The sequence below is a fragment of the Watersipora subatra genome, chromosome 8, assembly GCF_963576615.1.
Source record: "Watersipora subatra chromosome 8, tzWatSuba1.1, whole genome shotgun sequence".
Classification (NCBI taxonomy): Eukaryota; Metazoa; Bryozoa; class Gymnolaemata; order Cheilostomatida; family Watersiporidae; genus Watersipora; species Watersipora subatra.
The window spans coordinates 39,291,522-39,311,399 of NC_088715.1; the positions used below are offsets into that span (position 1 = coordinate 39,291,522).

Here is a 19,878-nt window from a genome sequence, read left to right on the forward strand (position 1 = left end):
AACAAATAATTGTTAAATAAAGCTGCTATCAGCTAATCAGCTGAAGGATGGCAGCTGTGAGGGAGCAACTCCTCGAGGACTGCGTGTGATGTCTGCTTATCTTACTACTAGCAGAGACTGCGCGTGTTACACAAACAATGGCTCTGTTATCTCGGCTGCACATGACTGAGTCTAGTAAAACCTTTTCATTTAGAAACATGTCCAGTTGAGGAGAGCGATGGAAGGTTGGATGTCATTCCTGTCACCACTAGTATAGCCTTCTCTAAAGTGAATCCCGACCTGTTGTTGGCGGTCAGTCATTCTAGATCACCAGCCCACGACTGCCACTCAGCCATAACGTAGTAACTAAGGCTAGGTGCTAAGGCTAAGTGCTAATGCTAGGTAGTAGCTCAGTGTAGCTCAGATCCACCACTGGGCCACTACTGGCTTCACTGCGTTGACTAACTCACTGCTGGCCCCTAGCAAAGTATTAAATGATAAAACAATGTATGTATCATTGCTAGAGTTTAAAAAGTTGGGCTGCTCAAATGTTCTAACTACCAAGTCTGAGTATCACAGTATTTTAAATACTTATGTTTAAAAATTGTACTCATTTTAAACGGTTTGACTTTTAAAAAGGAGACATAATCAGAAGTCTGGTGCCGAAAAAAAGATGGTTATAAGACAAAATGCTGTGATAGATTGTTTTTGGTTATACATATGCTGTGATAGATTGTTTTTGGTTATACATGCAGTAAGATTGTTAGAACAGTAAACGATGGTAGAAGTGGCTTCATCCTGCACCTACTTACCAACTCATTTTGTTAGCAATTTTAATCTGTTTGAAAAATGTTTCAATATTTTTGTCATAGCTATGTTTATCTCATTTCAGACACGTTTTTAGCATAAGTGCATAAAAATTGGCTTCTTAAAAATAATTATTTTTGGGTTATTTTAAATTTTAACTCAAAAAGGTCTTCTGGTAGTTGGTTATGTAACTCTGCTTTGTTTATGTGACAAAGCCTTATTTTCATGCAAGACCTCCCTCATCGTTATTTTTAACATGTGTCTTTAGAAAATCAATGCTTTGGCAATAAATGATTGTTCATGACAAAATTTTATTCTGTAGCTCCTTCAATTTTCCATTTTTCAATTTAACACCTTTCCATTTTGTATTTCATGTGTTCACTTCATTCATTGCATTCACTACTACGGTGAACTCCTATACTATTTGTAACAATAAATAATAGTAAGTGCGCCCTTGGGTTACGATGTCCCTGTAGTACAATTTTTTGCTTTATGAAGTGAAACACAATGGTTGTTGGTCCTCGCTAAACAAAACCAATTTTGTCATGCGAATTCAACAAAAAACTCACTCAAAATTGAAATTTGGCAGTCGGTTTGTCGACTTACATCGAATAATTACATTAGAATAACAAAAGAGGCAATGTGCTGTTTGTTTAATAATTTCTCAAGCCTGAAAGAGACACAATGACTGTTTTCTCTCAGTTCAGCATTCTCCGTGTGAAAAGTGGTAGTATTTTTCCTTTTAAACCAGATGCAAAGTTGGAGTTGCGATCCCTTTGAGCAGAGAGTCACGAATCAGACAGCTTTCTTCAGTCTACTAATAAAAATCCTCTTTATTACATATTAAATTTATTTTCAAGTGTACAGTAACATAATTAGAATTCATACGTTTTTTCGTTTTCTCTGTTTTACCAACTGCATGCACCAGCTTAAGTCTCATCTCTCCAAAGGTACAGTGAATAAAATTTTAATTTTCTTTTGATGGCCATTAAGTGGTCAATTATGCAATAAGCCGCTTTCAAGAACATCATCACTTGGGCTGTCTTGTTAAATTAGGTTTAAAGGGTTTAAATGAGGTCGGCTAAAAGTTATCGTAAAGACGATGCCGAAAACCGATAAGTAATATAATTTTAGTGATGAAAAAGTTGAAGGTCAGCAAAATAGTTGAAAATACGTACAGACATGTACTAAAACTTAGCTTCAAGTGGGTGTTTAGTAAGCTATATTCTCTTAAGTTAAATTCAAAGTTTGTATTATACGTCTACTTCGAAGATAAGAACTCCCCACTGTACGTATTGCTCACAATACATTGTAATGTTACATTTTCTTGCAGATCATAACCACTAAATACACTAAAGCTACTGTAGGTAACTATAGTTACTAAAGTTAACATACTATTTTGTCACTAATTTTAAATATTTACAGTGCTTATATAAATTTTCATTATTTTTAAGAGGAGATGTTTGCATTATATAATAGCTAGGGGTTTCTATATCCCTCTATACGAAACTTTCACTATACGATGTCAACCCTGGAAGAGATTAAAAATGCATGGCTAGGGTACACTGTAACATTGAGCGTAGACAGTGGTATTGAGTGTAGACTGTGGTATTGAGTGTAGACTGTGGTATTGAGTGTAGACTGTGGTATTGAGTGTAGACTGTGGTATTGAGTGTAGACTGTGGTATTGAGTGTAGACTGTGGTATTGAGTGTAGACAGTGGTATTGAGTGTAGACTGTGGTATTGAGTGTAGACTGTGGTATTGAGTGTAGACTGTGGAATTGAGTGTAGACTGTGGTTTTCATTCACTATATTTCTTCTCTAGATCTGAAGCTGGTGAAGAGGCTAAAATTTGAGGCGGTTTATCACACAGACTGCAGCGTTCTTAATGCTGGTCTGCCCAGAGATATGCTTCTCACTTCAGCTAGAAGTCACACTGAAACCATCAGAGAGATATGTGCTGGAGGTAGGTTTTACTAATAGTAGTAGTAAGGCAGCGCCTCTATCTCTCCAATATATAAATTTATCAAAACAACTTTTTGAAAACCGATATATATTTTAATGCCTGTCAATTGGCTTGCTAGTTGCTATAGTAACATTACCTACATATTGTGCAACATCGGTAACCCTGGCAATCCCTGCGACATAAGATAGCTCTGTCTAACCAATACAATTTCTCTGAAATGCAGCAAGGTGGTTGAGGTTGTGCCTCTGGCTGCAGGTGGATCTGAGTTGGAAACCCGTGGGATCTAATCTTTTTTAATCATTAAACTGCTTCGAGTGAAAGGACAGAAACACATGGTTTTTTTGTAGCAAAGAAGACCCTTATAACATAATACAAATGTATTTTACTGTTTCTAAGTTACGCAACACTAATATTTTATACTCTTTCTATGTTACATACATAGACTTATTAATTATACTAACTATATAAGTATAGTTAATAAATCTATGGCTACATATGACAATCATAAATTTCATCAACGCTTCAGGTTTCCGCTAAACCACGAATGCTTCAGCTACTGTCAACCGGGTGATCACAAAAGCATCGGTTTAAAACTACGTGCGGGTTAAACTTCTTTATGTTTTTGAGGCAATTGTTATAATAAAATAGTAACCCAGACAGTCCAGTGTGTTGAGAAAGGTCATCAAGTGTGCCGAAAAAGCACAGTGAATGCAATATATAAGTATTACATTTCATAATAAGCGCAAGTATTCTGAAAAGCTGAAAGGTGGTCAATTGGTACAGATGTTACAGTATCGGCCTAGCATCTTGAATTTTAAGAGTTCAAATAATATATGGTGCAATTGTAACCTTGACCTCTAGCCATGGTACCGGACAAACCTACGGACAGACCAACAGGCATACACAACTATTCTTGTAGTAAATATTGTCGTATTGTATTGCCTTATAGCGTTCTATATTGTGTTGGATTATGTTGTATAATATTATATAATACTAGTACACTGGCAATCCCTATAAGAGATCATCATGTGTAATAACTATGCACACAATTATTCTATTATACTGCAAGGTGGTCTACTAGTGGCGCATTACGCTTGGAATGCAAGTACCCGAGTTCGATTTCTTTTTGGTTACAATCTAGTGGTTATTCTGGACAGACAGACAAATGGATGGACGGTCGGACAGACAATGCTCTTATTGTAGTGAAAATTATATTATGTCATATAATGTTATATAATGTAGTATGTTGTATTATATTGTATTATTTCTAGTCCTGTGCAATACAATCTTTCTTTGTAACCTTGAACTGGTGGCTTCAGACAGACAGATAAATATGGCTATTATTATTATTATTATTTGTAGTAAAGATTATCATCAAGATGGTTAAATATTGTTTTATTGTGTTTTAATGCATCGTGTTGCATGATATTATAAACTGTATTTTATGATATTAAAAGCCTTATAAATTACATATTGCAAAAATAGCTTATTTTAACAAGGCCGTTTTTATGCGCTGCCTCTAACTTTATATTATCGTGTAATGATATTAGTATAGGGTGTCATTATTGAAATATAATTTGTACAAAATCTTTCACAAATTTAAATGGTTATGTTGTTTTGCGTTATTCACAGCTCGGAGAAATCCAAAAATATTGAATTAATAAAAAAGCACGGCTTGCATTAAATATGTCAAAGGTAAGGCTTATCTAATTGTTTATAGACTGGGTTTTTTAGATTGTTCCTTGCCTACTCCACTCTCTCCTGAGCTCTCTTGTGAAAAAGGAACTGTAGTTGTGAGATGGCCAACCAGTAACATTTATGAAGCATCAACATTTCTGCTCCCCAACCAGCTAAAACAAAATGTCTACGGAAGAATTCTCAGTCGCAAAAAAAATGAGTTCAGCATCATCATTTCCACAAGGATGCCTCCGTGAGTCAAATTTAACATCTGGCAGCTTTTCTCAAAGTGGGTATTTTTTTAAAGAAATCGATTTGAAGATTAATACAATTGTGTTGATTTGTGTAAAAACCTTTTAAAAACCTTTTAGCATTGTCTACAAGACAACTGAAAAAAAAATTATTTTTGCTAGTTTATACATTTTAACAGCACTTGTTTAGTCTGTTTAGAAAGAAATAGCTTGAACCTTGAATGGATATAAGAATGGGTTTGTAAAAAAATAAAGAGATTTTCAGGTGTTTGTTTTACTATAATAAGGAAACTTACATGTAAGGGCTAGTGAAACCAGATATTCAACTAACCAGTTGTTAACTACATGTACATATATACAGATACTTAAAGTTTCAGCTGATGAGAAGTTAGTTTCTTGCATGTTTTACTTCCTGTATTTTATCTTAGAAATGTTTGCTAAAGGTTGAGCTGTTACCCTTCACTTTAGTTGACTCTGTTATTACTATTTCTCAAGTGTTCACTTTTCTATTTATCTAGTTCAAACGATTTTAGATATTTTAAAAACCTTTAAAAAATTGTAACTACGCATCGATAAGTACTCACTTACACCCTGATGTGTAATGCATCAAAGTTTTGTCGGGATATCTACGTACGTACATTTAGTTGCATTAGCAGTGGAACAGTGGTACTACTACGCGTGTTACAGCCATGCCTTGTGCATTATAATTACATTGCGTGCTTTTGCTACCGTGCAGTAAACAGTATTGGTGCAGTGGCAGTATTACCAACTGTACAGTAAGTAGTACGTAGCATCTGACAATGTTGTACAATGTAGTACAGGCATGTGAAAGGTCAGCAGCGTTAGATTGATTTGCATGTGGTATCAACTTCACACAATTTAAGTACACATGCCGGTCCTAGTTTTGAAGTAGGGACACAGTACGCAGTACGCAGTACGCAGTACGCAGTACACATAAATTGCTAAGTTTCATGTAATGCACTCTAAAAGTGAATGTGCAGTAGCTTCCCGGAAGCAATTTGTTGTAAGAACACAGTTGCAGTAGCAGTAATTGTCTACTGCACATTAGAAAGTCGTGTTTCACTGCAAAAATGCTGCGCACTTCGCTGCAATGACGCAAGATACTAATTGCGCTGTGATGAGTATCCGCGCTAAAATTGCAGTCTCGTGCGCCGCGAGAGATTGTCAGATGTAGTAAGTATGTGCACAGTTATTCTTAGATGTAAAAAGGTGGTCGAGTGGCTATTTAGTAGTGTGCTTGGCTAGGAAACCAAATATCAGGGTTTGATCCTAGTGCGGTGTAATTTGCTTCCTCTTCGTGTGGCTTCGAATAAATAAGCAGATAAACATGGCCATTTGTATAGTAAAGATCGACAAATTTCTGTGCTATTTTGTTTACAATCGATAATTTGAATGAACGATCAGCTATAAATTAAATACTATAATCGGTAACACATAAACACTAGTATGGAACTTATTTGATAGCCTACCGTATGAACTGACTTAACATTCATTTTTAGATTTGTCTACCCAACCATGAGCCAGTACGGAGAGCCTATCATAGCTGTTCTACAGACTGAGTGTATCGATGGAAGCAGCTACAATGAAGCTATGCATAGATGTGGCAACTAGAGCGTGTCTACTCTTACGAAATAATTCCAGTTATATGACTCATAACTCTAAACTCAGACGGAAAGCTATAATCACAATCACCGAGTCTTATTGGAGCGTTATTAGGTGTAAGAATAGGTCAAGAGATGATAACTCATCCTATTCATAAAATTTGCAAACACAAATTGCGATTGACCCAAGGCTGATACCAAGTAACAATGTGGCTGTTGATAGTGTGAGCTGTAAAAGGGTTTGCTGACACTAAAGTTGTATTGGCATGGTTGGTATAGTGTCAGGCCTATTCTCTGAATAAAAATCTTTAATTATATTATTTTTATTCTTCAACTGAGACTTGCTTTTATTCCTCTCATTAGTAAGAGTTTATCAAATATGTTGGGCGATAGAAACACATCGCAGGGTGCATCATACCCAGTTTTATGAGAGGCATCAATATATGACAGGATGATTCCCTGCCATTGATGTTCACATTGCAACATGTTAAATATTACAATTGGTTCTTGAACACTTGGTGCTTGCCTTTTGCACACAGCAGCCAAAGAGTTCGATATTTTTTTCTGTACAGAGTTGATATACAACTAATTAGTAAAGTTGGTGTAAAATTAGTTGTAAAAAAGCAAGGTCAATAACGACACAGATATGACCTATATACAAGTTATTAGAGCACATTTGAACTTAAGATAAGATAAGAGTAATTAATAACAATAATAGTCTTGAGGATAAGAATAAGGATAAACACTCTATTCTAGAAATTCTCAATGAATCAACACTGTAGACAATGCAGTGTACTGTCTCAACACTAAATTATCTGCCTGGCAGATGGAAAAAAATAGCTGAAAAAATGGCTTTGTGTATCATCTACCAGTAATATATGACCTTGTACATGGCCTTGTATGTGACTTTGTATATGACCTTGTACATGACCTAGTATATGATGGAGTATATGAGCTTGTACATGCCTAGTATATGATCTAGTATATGACCTCGTACATGACCTAGTATATGATCTAGTATATGACCTCGTACATGACCTAGTATATGATGTAGTATATGACCTTTTACATGCTTAGTATATGATCTAGTATATGACCTTGTACATTACCTAGTATATAATCTAGTATATGACATTGTATAACACATTGTATGTGACCTTGTATATGACCTTGTATAACACATTGTATGTGACCTTGTATATGACCTTGTATAACACATTGTATGTGACCTTGTATATGACCTTATATAACCCATTGTATGTGACCTTGTATATGTCCTTGTAAAACACATTGTATGTGACCTTGTATATGACTTTGTAAAACACATTGTATGTAACCTTGTATATGACCTTGTAAAACACATTGTATGTGACCTTGTATATGACCTTGTATAACCCATTGTATGTGACCTTGTATATGACCTTGTAAAACACATTGTATGTGACCTTGTATATGACCTTGTAAAACACATTGTATGTAACCTTGTATATGATCTTGTATAACACATTGTATGTGACCTTGTATATGACCTTGTAAAACACATTGTATGTGACCTTGTATATGACCTTGTATAACACATTGTATGTGACCTTGTATATGACCTTGTATAACACATTGTATGTAACCTTGTATATGACCTTGTATAACACATTGTATGTGACCTTGTATATGACCTTGTTAATGAACTTGTTTATTACTTGTGCAAACCTCAAAACTAACAAGGAAAAAATCAATGTTGCCGAAAGTCTGCTTTAATGTTTTTCAGTCAATACTTTGTGACCAAGTAATTTGTTTCATGGGAGCACTTTGGTGATCAATTCAAAATTTTCAAAGAACGTTATGTAGGTGTAAGCCCAAAGATCTAATACAACGCTTAAACAGTGTTTTAGGTAATTTCACATAACTATTTTCAAACACGCAAAGGCAAATTTGATGAAGTTACTAATTACCAATAAAAAGTGATTTTAGTTTTACCTGCGAGAAGTTTTAACACAGAAAGGTCTCAGCTTAATATTCACAATGAGATAAATGATGTAACTTATTTTAACCAAAGTTAATTGCTCTAACTTCTCTTATTTATTGTTTACGCTTTTGTTTTATTTTGGTAGCCTCTTCCTTTTCATTTTATTTATTGCCACATTTGCTTGTCATGTCAATCACGAGTTGGCGTTTGACTGTAACGACATGGAGCTAGTTACTTAACATCTATTATATAGTAGTAGTGGCAGCCAGTCAGGCACTAGCACTGAGTGTTTCCATCAAAGAGTCACTAAATAGTGACATGCACTATAATAAGCCTGAGCAATTGCGTAATAGCCGGCTCAGGCGAGCAGGCTCCAGTAGCATGGCTGTGAGGTGATGTTATGATGGTGATGTCATGTTAGAGATGTCATGTTAGTGATGTCATGTTAGTGATGTCATGTTAGTGATGTCATGTTAGTGATGTCATGTTAGTGATGTCATGTTGACGATGTCATGATGATGATTTTATGATTATGATGTAACGATGGTGATGTCATGATGATTATGTCAATATGGTGATGTCATGATAGTGATGTCATGATGGTGATGTCATGATGGTGATGTCATGATGGTGATGTCATGATGGTGATGTCATGTTGGTGATGTCACGATGGTAATGTCACGATGGTAATGTCAGGCTGGTGATGTCATGATAGTGATGTCATGATAGTGATGTCATGTTGATGATGTCATGATGATGATTTCATGATTATGATGACACGATGGTGATGTCATGAAGATGAAGTCGTGATGGTGTTGTCGTGATGATGTCATGATGATGATTTCATGATTATGATGTCATGATGGTGATTTCATGATGATGTCATGATGATGATTTCATGATTATGATGTCGCGATGGTGATGTCATGATGATGAAGTCATGATGGTGTTGTCATGATGATGTCATGATGATGATGCCATGATTATTATGTCATGATGGTGATGTCATGATGGTGATGTCACGATGGTAGTGTCATGTTGGTGATGTCATGCTGGTGATATCATGATGGAGATGTCATGATGGTGATGTCATGTTGGTGATGTCACGGTGGTAGTGTCATGTTGGTGATGTCATGCTGGTGATGTCATGCTTGTGACGTCATGATGGTGGTATCATGTTAGTGATGTCATGTTGATGATGTCATGATCATGATTTCATGATTATGATGTCACGATGGTGATGCCATGATGATGTCAAAAAGGTAATGTTACGGTCGTAAAGGTTATAAATATACTCTGTTGTATTCTCTACATACAGCAACAGATTAAGTTTAGTTGTCGGCTACTACAACTTCTAAAGACCTATATATGGACTACTACTACTGTTGGATACCATATATGGACTACTACTGTTAAAGACCATATATGGACTACTACTGTTAAAGACCATATATAGACTACTAATACTGTTAAAGACCATATATAGACTACTACTACTGTTAGACACCATATATAGACTGCTACCGTTAAAGACCCTATATGGACTACTACTGTTAAAAAACATATCTAGACAACTTTTACTGTTAAAGACCATATATAGACTACTACTACTGTTAAAACTTTATATAAACTGTTGCTGTTTCAAAAATCAGAGGTCCTTAACAAAATCTGTTGAATTTTCATCTTATCATCAGATGTCAGTTAATTTTTTTATCTCTTCATGAATCAAACTTTCTTGTCCAATATAAATGGCTTTCAGCTTTTACGATGATTTAGTTTGGAGTTTACTTAAAGAGATGTACCTAAAAGATGCCTACCTACTAAAGTCATTCACTTATTCATTCAGTTTATGAAATTTTAGCCTATTATTAGCTAGTTATTGTGAAAGCAAATGAAGCTTTCTGTATCAACACTGGCACTGAGAGTTATTATTGGCTGAAACTACTTTGTCTGTTTTGTAACATATGCACAGGCAAAGGTATTATTTTGTTGTGAGGTATTGAGCAAGACTAGAGATGGAAATTAAAGCTGAAAATGAATCGATGTTTTTATCTGACTCTGAATACACTGGAAATACTTCAACAGACAACGGAACAACATTAAAGTCTGACTTTGAATTTTCTGATAACAATCAACGTCTTATCGTGGGATTTTTAGGTGGCGCATCTGTCTTAGGGCTAACTTTTAACATTCTCACAATCCTCGCTGTCTCTTTCGGTCAACAGACTGGTCAGAAGATAAAGATTCAGTTAGTTAATCTGTCTGTTGCTGACTGTTTCTTGTCTGTTTTCATCTTACCTAATTATTTATACAATACCGAGTACTTCCTGTCTACAAACTATGAATGTAAGATATATTTTTTCTTATCTCTTATCTCTTTACATGCCAGTCCACTCTGCAGTGCGGCTATAAGCGTTGAAAGGGCTATGATAGTAATTTATCCTTTCCAAGCAGGACGGTATCGAAACCGCCACAAACTATTAGTAGTTGTTATAATTTGGCTATGCGCTTGCATACCTGAGATACCAATGATGGTGAGAGACCAGATTAAGGAACAAGACGGAATATTATACTGCGATGTAGTGGTGGATCCCCTAGTCTACTACTGGATACAACTTGTCAAGTTTCTTATACCTACTGTTACCATTATACTCTCCTACTCAGCTATCTTCATCACACTCTGCTTAAGGATTGGCAATACAGCTCGACAAAACGCATCACAGCAAAGTAGAACCACTGACAAGGTTAGTTACTAGCAGCTGTTTGTTGGTGAAAATGACTCGTGTCTACTCGTCAGGTGTGTTGATGCACTGCTCAACTCTCTACTGAATCTTTGTACTTTTCTGAACAGTCTCCAAATTGTAAAAATTTAGTGATCTTCAGATAAAGTACTGTGATTTTTGTGAAAAAGGCTTCAAAAGATTTCTGGCTATTTACCTAACTAATGAACCAAGCTAAAAACACTTAAAAAACTTCCAGACTACAGACAATAAAAGATAATTTATATGTAATAGTGAGACGAGGTCATAATTATTTTGCGATTAATTAAGCTTGTAACCATTTAGCAATCTATAGACAGAGTATTACCAAGTTTATAAAAACATAATTTAACGAGATTTGGGTTACTACCACTTCAAATAATGAACCAAGTGAAGCTATTTATAAATCTCCTAATAGTCTGCTATTATTTTTCAGCCAATATTTTGTGACCAACAAGTTGGTTTCATGAATGCGCTTTGATTAATTTATACTACTTTATACTTAATACATTCATACTTTTGATTAATTTACAGGCCTACTACTTTATACTTAATACATTCATACTTTTGATTGATTTATACTGCCAATGAACATTCCAGATGCAAGGGCATTTATTATTTTATTGGTGATTACTAATAGATAAATACAAGAAAAGGTTGCTACCGGTTTAAAGCTGTCAAGTACCAATCTATATTCCAAAATTAGCAAAAAACCTATTCATTAATACTCCTAGTTTGCGTAACTCATTTATTATCTAAAACTATCAAATTTAATCTGTAATGATTAAAAACAATAGTAGTGGTTTGTTTTATTTAATTAGTGCAAAGTTTGCCACAAAAGAAAATCATGATGTTGAGTTAAGATATTTGTCGGATTTGAGTGTTTCTCATAGTTTTTTATTACCCTCATATATATGTGAATGATGTTTTATTTTTCCTTCCGCTGTTCATTTAATTAGAGAATTAAGAAAAGGCGGAAAGTCTTACAAATTATGTAAGTTGACAGGGAATTCAATATGGCAGTCAAATAAAGTGAGCCAACCAACATATATTTTAAACTAGCAGCAAACAATGTCATTTTATAGAGCTGTGTTTTATTGTGGCTACACGCAACACACAGACAGAGAAGATTGCATACAATCAATTTCCATCACTTAGTGACAACAGTGACAATAGTCATACGGTCTCAGCAGAAGCGCATTTAGTTCACACAATGAGTAATAATCGGGTCAATATTGTTTAGTTGTAAACTTATGTAGTTGTTTCTCAGTAAAGTATGATAAAGACATCTACACGTTTAGGCTGTTTAGTTTTGATAATTTAGGAGTTATTATTTAAATTATAAGGATGCCAAAGTAAAGTTGGGTAAGGTAACTGCTACTGTATCTGTCTGTAGTCACACTTACAAGGCGAGTGATTGAAGAGCTGACAGGAACTGGTTCTCTCTAAGATTATGATATCAAGCGTTATAGAGCTCAGAGATTGATGCTGCAGTAAAAGATGCTATTAGATGTCAAAATTTTGATATTCTCATTAAATTCGGCTCAAAGGTGCAACCTTCAAAGCATGGAATACCGGCATTGATGAAATTTATAACATAGTATTATATGTAGAAGTGATTATCAGCTCACTTCCTGTTTTCTAACTGATTCTGTCATTTCATTATCATCAACCTGAGAATTCCATAAAGTAAGGTGATTGTTGTATTTTTGTTGCTTTCAAGCAGCTTCAAAGGTTTGCGTATGTTTTCACAGAGAAAGTGATTTAACACATTAGTTCTTATTTATCAAAATAAACAGATTTTCTTTAAGTTGGATAAAATCAGAATTGGCCGAAAGCGAGCAATTCTATTCGACTTGAATGCAAAATGAAAAAGTTAAATGAATTTTTGTTTCTTAAAACTAAGTTCAGTAACTCAAATATTTTAGTTTTAAACCTTGTGAACACAACCTCTATCCATGCGAGTCGTGCTCTTGCCACGACCTCAATTGAAATTGAATTTTTATGATTTCATGAACCAAACCTACTGGCAGCAGAGTTATTACAAGCGGGTTGATCACCTTCTCTATTTTGTTGTGAAATACACTCTATTGATTCAAGTCACTTGAGCTTACTCCGCGTAACCTCCTTACATCATAATCATCATTGAAATTCTAAAGACTAAATCAGATAAGCTCCTAGTGCGGATTAGGAAACTTGCTGCTATGTAAACACTGAGTGGGTTGTCCTCGACACTCGTAGGAATATTCTTTGTGATGGCAATAAGTGATACGCAGCCATCTGTATAGGCTTAATTGCGTGTTATCATTGTTTGACTGGGTGAGAGCTCGCTCTGGTCGAACAGCCAAATAGATCATTGTTGTACTTATATGTATAAACTTTTATTGCCATCGTTAAACATCAACAAAATGATGTTTGTCCTTACATACCAAAGAAAGAGAGAAACAAATGAAAAGATAGAAATCAGCAATTAGTGAGTTGAAGAGAAGCATTTTAAAAGTTGGTAATCTAATCTAACAGTATTGTGGAGTCAGGATGGTCAGTTGTAGGTTGAAGTAACAGGAAGTTCATGAATTGAAAAATGAAAAGGTGAATGTAGTATTTCAGTGTCATGGAATAAAAACAATGTTTGTCATATGTGTGGAAGGATAACTATGAATATTATGAGCATAGTTTAAACAGGATATTGAAACCTGTAATACAAATGCAGAAGCAAACGATATACTGAGATGGGGAAATATATATCAATGCCATTGTTTATTAATTATCGGTTACTATTGATAATCTACAGTATAAGTTAAACCTGAGACAAAAATCTTTGAACAGAAATCTCTAAATTCTGCTTCATTTTCAAATATAAGTTATTTGAACATGGCTTGTTATCTACCGATTAATAATACAATAATAATATTGTATTATTACAATATTAACTAGAATAATAACTTTATCAATAAGTTAGCTGCAGTAACAAGCACATCGCAAAAACTCGACTATTTATTATAAGCCATAAACGTTTTGGAAAGACATTTAGACTCACATATTAAATGTATAATATTATAATATTCTGTTTACCTTAGGTATGAACCTGCCAAGTTTATGCTGTCTGCTAGACAATAAAATTCCAGCAAAACCAAACATTACTTTCATTGTTCCACTTATAAAAAAGGTTTTATTGCTATTTTTATACGAAATAATCAGGTTCCTGCCAGTGAGTACACTATTTAAGAAGTAATTTTTTCTGCAACACCCTTTGCGAGCGTCTGTAGCCCACCAGACCACAACACCTTTTGCGAGCGTCTGTAGACCACCCGACCACAACAACCTTTGCGGAACGTCTGTAGCCCACCAGACCACAACACCCTTTGCGAGCGTCTGTAGACCACCCAATCACAACAACCTTTGCGGAGCGTCTGTAGCCCACCAGACCACAACACCCTTTGCAAGCGTCTGTAGACCACCCGACCACAACAACCTTTGCGGAACATCTGTAGCCCACCAGACCACAACACCCGTTGTGGAGCGTCTGTAGCCCACCAGACCACTAGAAATCCAGTCACTGTAATAAAAAAGTGATAACTACCATTGCTTTGTAAGCTATAAAGGAGCTTTTTGATGACAATGAGCTATTTTATAATCCTTAACATCTAGGCAGTCCAGGGTGACGTGAGAGATTGTGAGGTGGAATAGCTACATGCACAAGCATTCTAAAATGCAGGAAGGTGGTCGAGGGGTACAGATAATACTGTGCCTGCTAAGACTAATCCAATTGCTGCTTCAGACCATAGATATATAAACCTTATATATTTATGCTTCAGCCGGACAGACAAACAAAACTCTATTGTAACAAAGATTGTCGTGACTGAAAAAATAGGTTACGAATCCAAATTAAGTTTTATAAAACCAGTTCTATGTTAGAATGAAAGACAAACTTGAGGGTGGGGACTCGCATCACCGACTTTTCAGATAGACTCTCAGTCACACGGTTTGAAGTTAACTCTTCACTGCGTAAAATTGTTAGCAATTAGTGGTTCAACTAGTAATCTGATAGGTTGTTGGCACATCTCTTCAGTGCCCCCAAGTCTTTCTTGCAATAACTGCAAGTGATAGGCTATAGAAGCTATTTATTATAACTTATGAAACTCTGCTGACATACACCCTGACATATTTTCAGGTGCTGGTCATGCTAGCAGTTGATGCAGCCCTTACAGTTTCCACTTGGCTACCTCTCAATATATTCTACACTCTGACAGCAACCAAAAGTGAGATTGATCTCTACTCAGAGCAAGGGAGTATCACGGATGCAGTCCTCGTGTCACTCATGAGCACCAACGCCTTTTCTACACCAGTCATTTATTTCATCTTCAGCAAAAATTTTCGAGTATGTATACCATAGACCTATTAACTATACTATAATAAATATATATACTATATATAGATATCAACTATATTAAGTATAGTTGATAGGTCTACGGTATATACTGATAACATGGCAATAGGGTTTGTTAGTGAATAATGTCAGATTAGCTATAGGTAAATAAATTTAGTCCGTCTGACCAGACATCTTCTACTTGTTTAGTAATTATTTAAGATAGCATTGCCTCCAATTGTTATAGGAGATATCGGGCCAATATACCGACATTACACATACGTACTTTATTGCCTTTACAGATAAACATTTTTAATTTGTTGATTGAACAATGGTAATATATTAAACATAACAATACAAATATTCAAGTGATACCTAAATATTATTTTTTTATAATTGCAGAAAGATGTGAAGTTCCTATTTGCTAGAATTTCAGCAAAGCATTTTTCGTGCCCAAGTAGGAAGATGGACAAGCCAAAAAAACCAAAGGATCATAAAATGGGAAGCAGCCAGTCGACAGAACAAACCTCTGAAGCAGCTTGACAGAATGTTTAAGTTCCGCCTCGACTCCTCGTAGATATATCTACACAGGAAATGACTATTATATTCATAGACTTGAGCAAACAGTTTAATTCCCTTGACAGAGTTTTAGAATATACAGCTGAACTGTAATGCTTATATAATTTTTTTGTTTACTTTCTACATTATTATAGTAAATGCTATCATTATAAGAGATGTGTGATTTACTCTCATGTCAATTTCATCCTTATTTAAACCTAAAACAGAGTTGCCTTCCCTTAGTACATCTTTTCTAAAATGTTACAACACAATTGAAAGGGAATTACCTTATATCTAAGCATATCAAATAAGAACGGGTAACAAATGTCAAGCATGGCTTCATTTTCCCTGATACGTTAAACAATAGTTCCTCATTGTGTGTAGCTCATTTAATCTTTAGGAATAAACTAGAAGAATGCCTGGAGTTGCTCATATTGATACACAGCAGGTAATAGACTTCTTTATTAACAACATACATGAAGAATTCAGTAGAATGACATAATACTAGAAATTCCACTGTCATACAGCCCACGACCAAAGTAATAATGGAAAAAGAAAGGGTACTGTTGGTTGTTGAAAAAGTAGTTCTCAGCAGGAATTGACAGAGTATAATGTAAATGAGACTTGTTTGAGATGATATAAAATAAATTTGAGGGAGCACGACTCTAAAAAGGCGCAACAGTAATAACAGAAATGTAACAGAAATAAATATTAATAAAATAAATAATTAACTATCTCAAACTTATGTTTTACAATAATACAATAAATATTAATTCAAGCTGTAGACCTAAACTACTGTACGTAACTTAAATAACAAAAGCAATAATGAAATATGTTTATTATATCTCTTATTATATTGAAATGCAATATTAAAAGTAAATGGCAAGCTGCCGTGTAATATAAAATTTGAAATTTGGTTGTTGGTTAAAATAAATATTAATTCAAGCTGTAGACCTAAACTATTGTACGTAATTTAAATAACAACAGCAATAATGAAATATGTTTATTATATCTCTGAAATGCAATATTCAAAGTAAAATATATTGTAATATACAGTTTGAAAGTTGGTTGTGTTGATATTTAACGGTTTTGACAGCGATATGTAACAGAAATAAATACTAATAAAATAAATATTTAACTATCTCAAACATATGTTTTACAATAATAAAATAAATATTAATTCAAGCTGTAGACCTAACCTACTGTACGTAATTTAACTAACAACTGCAATAATGAAATATGTTTATTAAATCTCTTATTATATTGAAATGCAATATTAAAATTAAAATGGCAAGCTGCCGTGTAATACACAATTTGAAAGTTGGTTGTTGGTTAAAATAAATATTAATTCAAGCTGTAGACCTAAACTACTGTACGTAATTGAACTAACAACAGCAATAATGAAATATGTTTATTATAGCTCTGAAATGCAATATTACAAGTAAAATATATTGTAATATACAGTTTGAAAGTTGGTTGTGTTGTGTGAATTGGAATACCTATCATATGCGTAGTAGGACTAGGTCTGTCATTTATAATTGTTTTAGCGCTGACTCACACTCCATCATCTATTAAAGTAATCACGTTATGTTTTCGTCATTAGTCAGTCTTGCCTAAGGTATGTTATGGTATGTTATTATAAAGCAATTATGCTGTGGTTGTCATAGCTGTTTTTGCTGTTGATGAGTTATGCTAGGAGCATTGTGTTGCTGGAGTTAGTAAGCTACATATGCTTGGTGAATAAAGAAGAGTATCACAACAGAGCGGATGTTGAGAGGCATTTAGTAAGATTAGTAGACCAAGATTCAGAACTTACAAGCTATTTCGGCTCAACAATGGCATCAGTAAAGCTGTCTGATATAATCACTAAGTATGAGGACAGCTCCAGTAGAGAATTCAGTGAGTGGTTAGATAAGCTAGAACTGGTTGGAAAATTACAAAAGATTGCAGATCTTCAAACATTTCTGCCCTTGTTTCTTGCTGGACCAGCCTTCGCAGTGTATAAACAACTGCCGGACAGTGAAAAAGAGGATTATGATAAGCTAAAATCTGCATTGCTGATGGCTTTTGGAGTTAATTGTTATCCAGCTTATGAGCAACTGCAAAAAAGAGTGCTGCAAGAGGGTGAGCCAGTTGATGTTTATCTGGCTGACATCAGAAGGTTAGTAGCATTAGTGGGACAAAATGATGCGGAACCAATCATGAAATGTGCTTTTATGGCAGGGCTGCCAATAGATATTTCTATTCAGCTAAAATCCATGGCATCAGTAGAAAAATTTGGCTTGAGTGAACTTGTAGCTCGAGCAAGAATGATGCTGAGCACCAAAGCATCTGAGATGGCATGTGCAGCAGGTGCGACGATGAAGCACAAACGAGGTTGTTTTACTTGGGGAGGCTCAAATCATTTTGCTCGTGATTGTCCTGGTAATACTACTCCTAGGCAACAGATAAGAAAGCCCCGGGTATGTTACACATGTGGTGAGCCAGGACATCTGGCAAAGCACTGTGCAGTTGGCAAGGAGACTGCACAACAGGGAAATGGTCAGGGGGAAGCGTCAGCACCGGATGTTCCTCCACAACGTCAGTAATCAGTCAGGTGCTGCCATTTATCACCATCAAAATACAAAATTGCATGATAAAAACTCTAGTGGACACTGGATGTCAACAGTCCGTGCTTATAAGTCAGCTTTGTCAAGAGTTGGGCTTGTCAAAACGTGGACCACAAAAGGTAGTAAAAATGCTAAATAGACAAAGTACAAGATGTTGTGGTGAAGTATTAGTTCATTTGTTGGTGAATAATACGAATGTAACAGCTAGATGCCTGGTTGCCCCACAGATTGTGTGTGATGCCCAGATGATTATTGGAAGGGACATTATAACCATGCTGGGAGGAGTGTATGTTGGAAGTAATAATGATGTGCGGTTTGGAGGACAGTACTGTGCAACAGGTGCAGTGACAGAAAATGATCCAGAGTAATTGAAGATTGATGAAAGTGACTTTACAGCTGTGTTTGATGGTGTAAAGTGGACGATGGAGTGGAAATGGGAAAATGGTGAACCTACAATGGCAAACCAGTGCAGTGAATATGCAGTGCCCAACAATTGTAGAGAGATCTTTGATGATGAAGTAAGTCAATGGATAAGCAATGGATGGCTTGAAAAGTTTAACCTCCATGTTCATGGCAAAACAGATGGTGTTATACCGTTAATGGCTGCGCGGCAGCCAAACAAGTCAAAAAAGGTCAGACCGGTCATGGATTATCGACAGCTCAACACTTTTATAAAGAGTAACCCTGGAATTGATGTGGCAGTGTGCCAAGAAAAATTACGGGGATGGCGTAAAAGAGACAATCAGGCTTCAATTTTGGACTTGAGGAAAGCATACCTACAAATACACGTGTCAGTACAATTGCAAAGATTTCAACTTGTGAAGTTCAAAGAACAACTATATGTGATGAAAAGAATGGGTTTTGGCTTGAGTGTTGCCCCTAAAGTAATGTCAAAGATAATTGCGAAGGTTCTTGCCCAAGACAGTCGCATATCAGAGGGAACTGATCACTATATAGATGACATTTGGATAGATGAAAGTATCGTTACAGCTGAAGAAGTCAGGCGGCTCTTGTCAAAGTATGGCTTGGAGACAAAAGAGCCTGTGCCATTGACCAACTGCTAGGTGCTAGTGCTAGTGCTAGTGCTAGTGCTAGTGCTAGTGCTAGTGCTAATGCTAGTGCTAGTGCTAGTGCTAGTGCTAGTGCTAGTGCTAGTGCTAGTGCTAGTGCTAGTGCTAGTGCTAGTGCTAGTGCTAGTGCTAGTGCTAGTGCTAGTGCTAGTGCTAGTGCTAGTGCTAGTGCTAGTGCTTGTGCTAGTGCTAGTGCTAGTGCTTGTGCTAGTGCTAGTGCTAGTGCTAGTGTGCTAGGTCTGAGAGTAAT

The 19,878-nt window shown here is 35.5% G+C and overlaps 1 protein-coding gene across 1 annotated transcript; it reads left to right on the forward strand.

Annotated features, from left to right (window-relative positions):
* The first annotated feature begins 10,797 nt into the window (after positions 1 to 10,797).
* Positions 10,798 to 15,934, forward strand: LOC137402545 (cysteinyl leukotriene receptor 1-like). Its single transcript, XM_068089046.1, has 3 exons — positions 10,798 to 11,010; positions 15,197 to 15,403; positions 15,794 to 15,934. Exons 1-3 carry the CDS (start codon positions 10,798 to 10,800, stop codon positions 15,932 to 15,934), a joined length of 561 nt encoding a protein of 186 aa, XP_067945147.1.
* Positions 15,935 to 19,878: the final 3,944 nt, after the last annotated feature.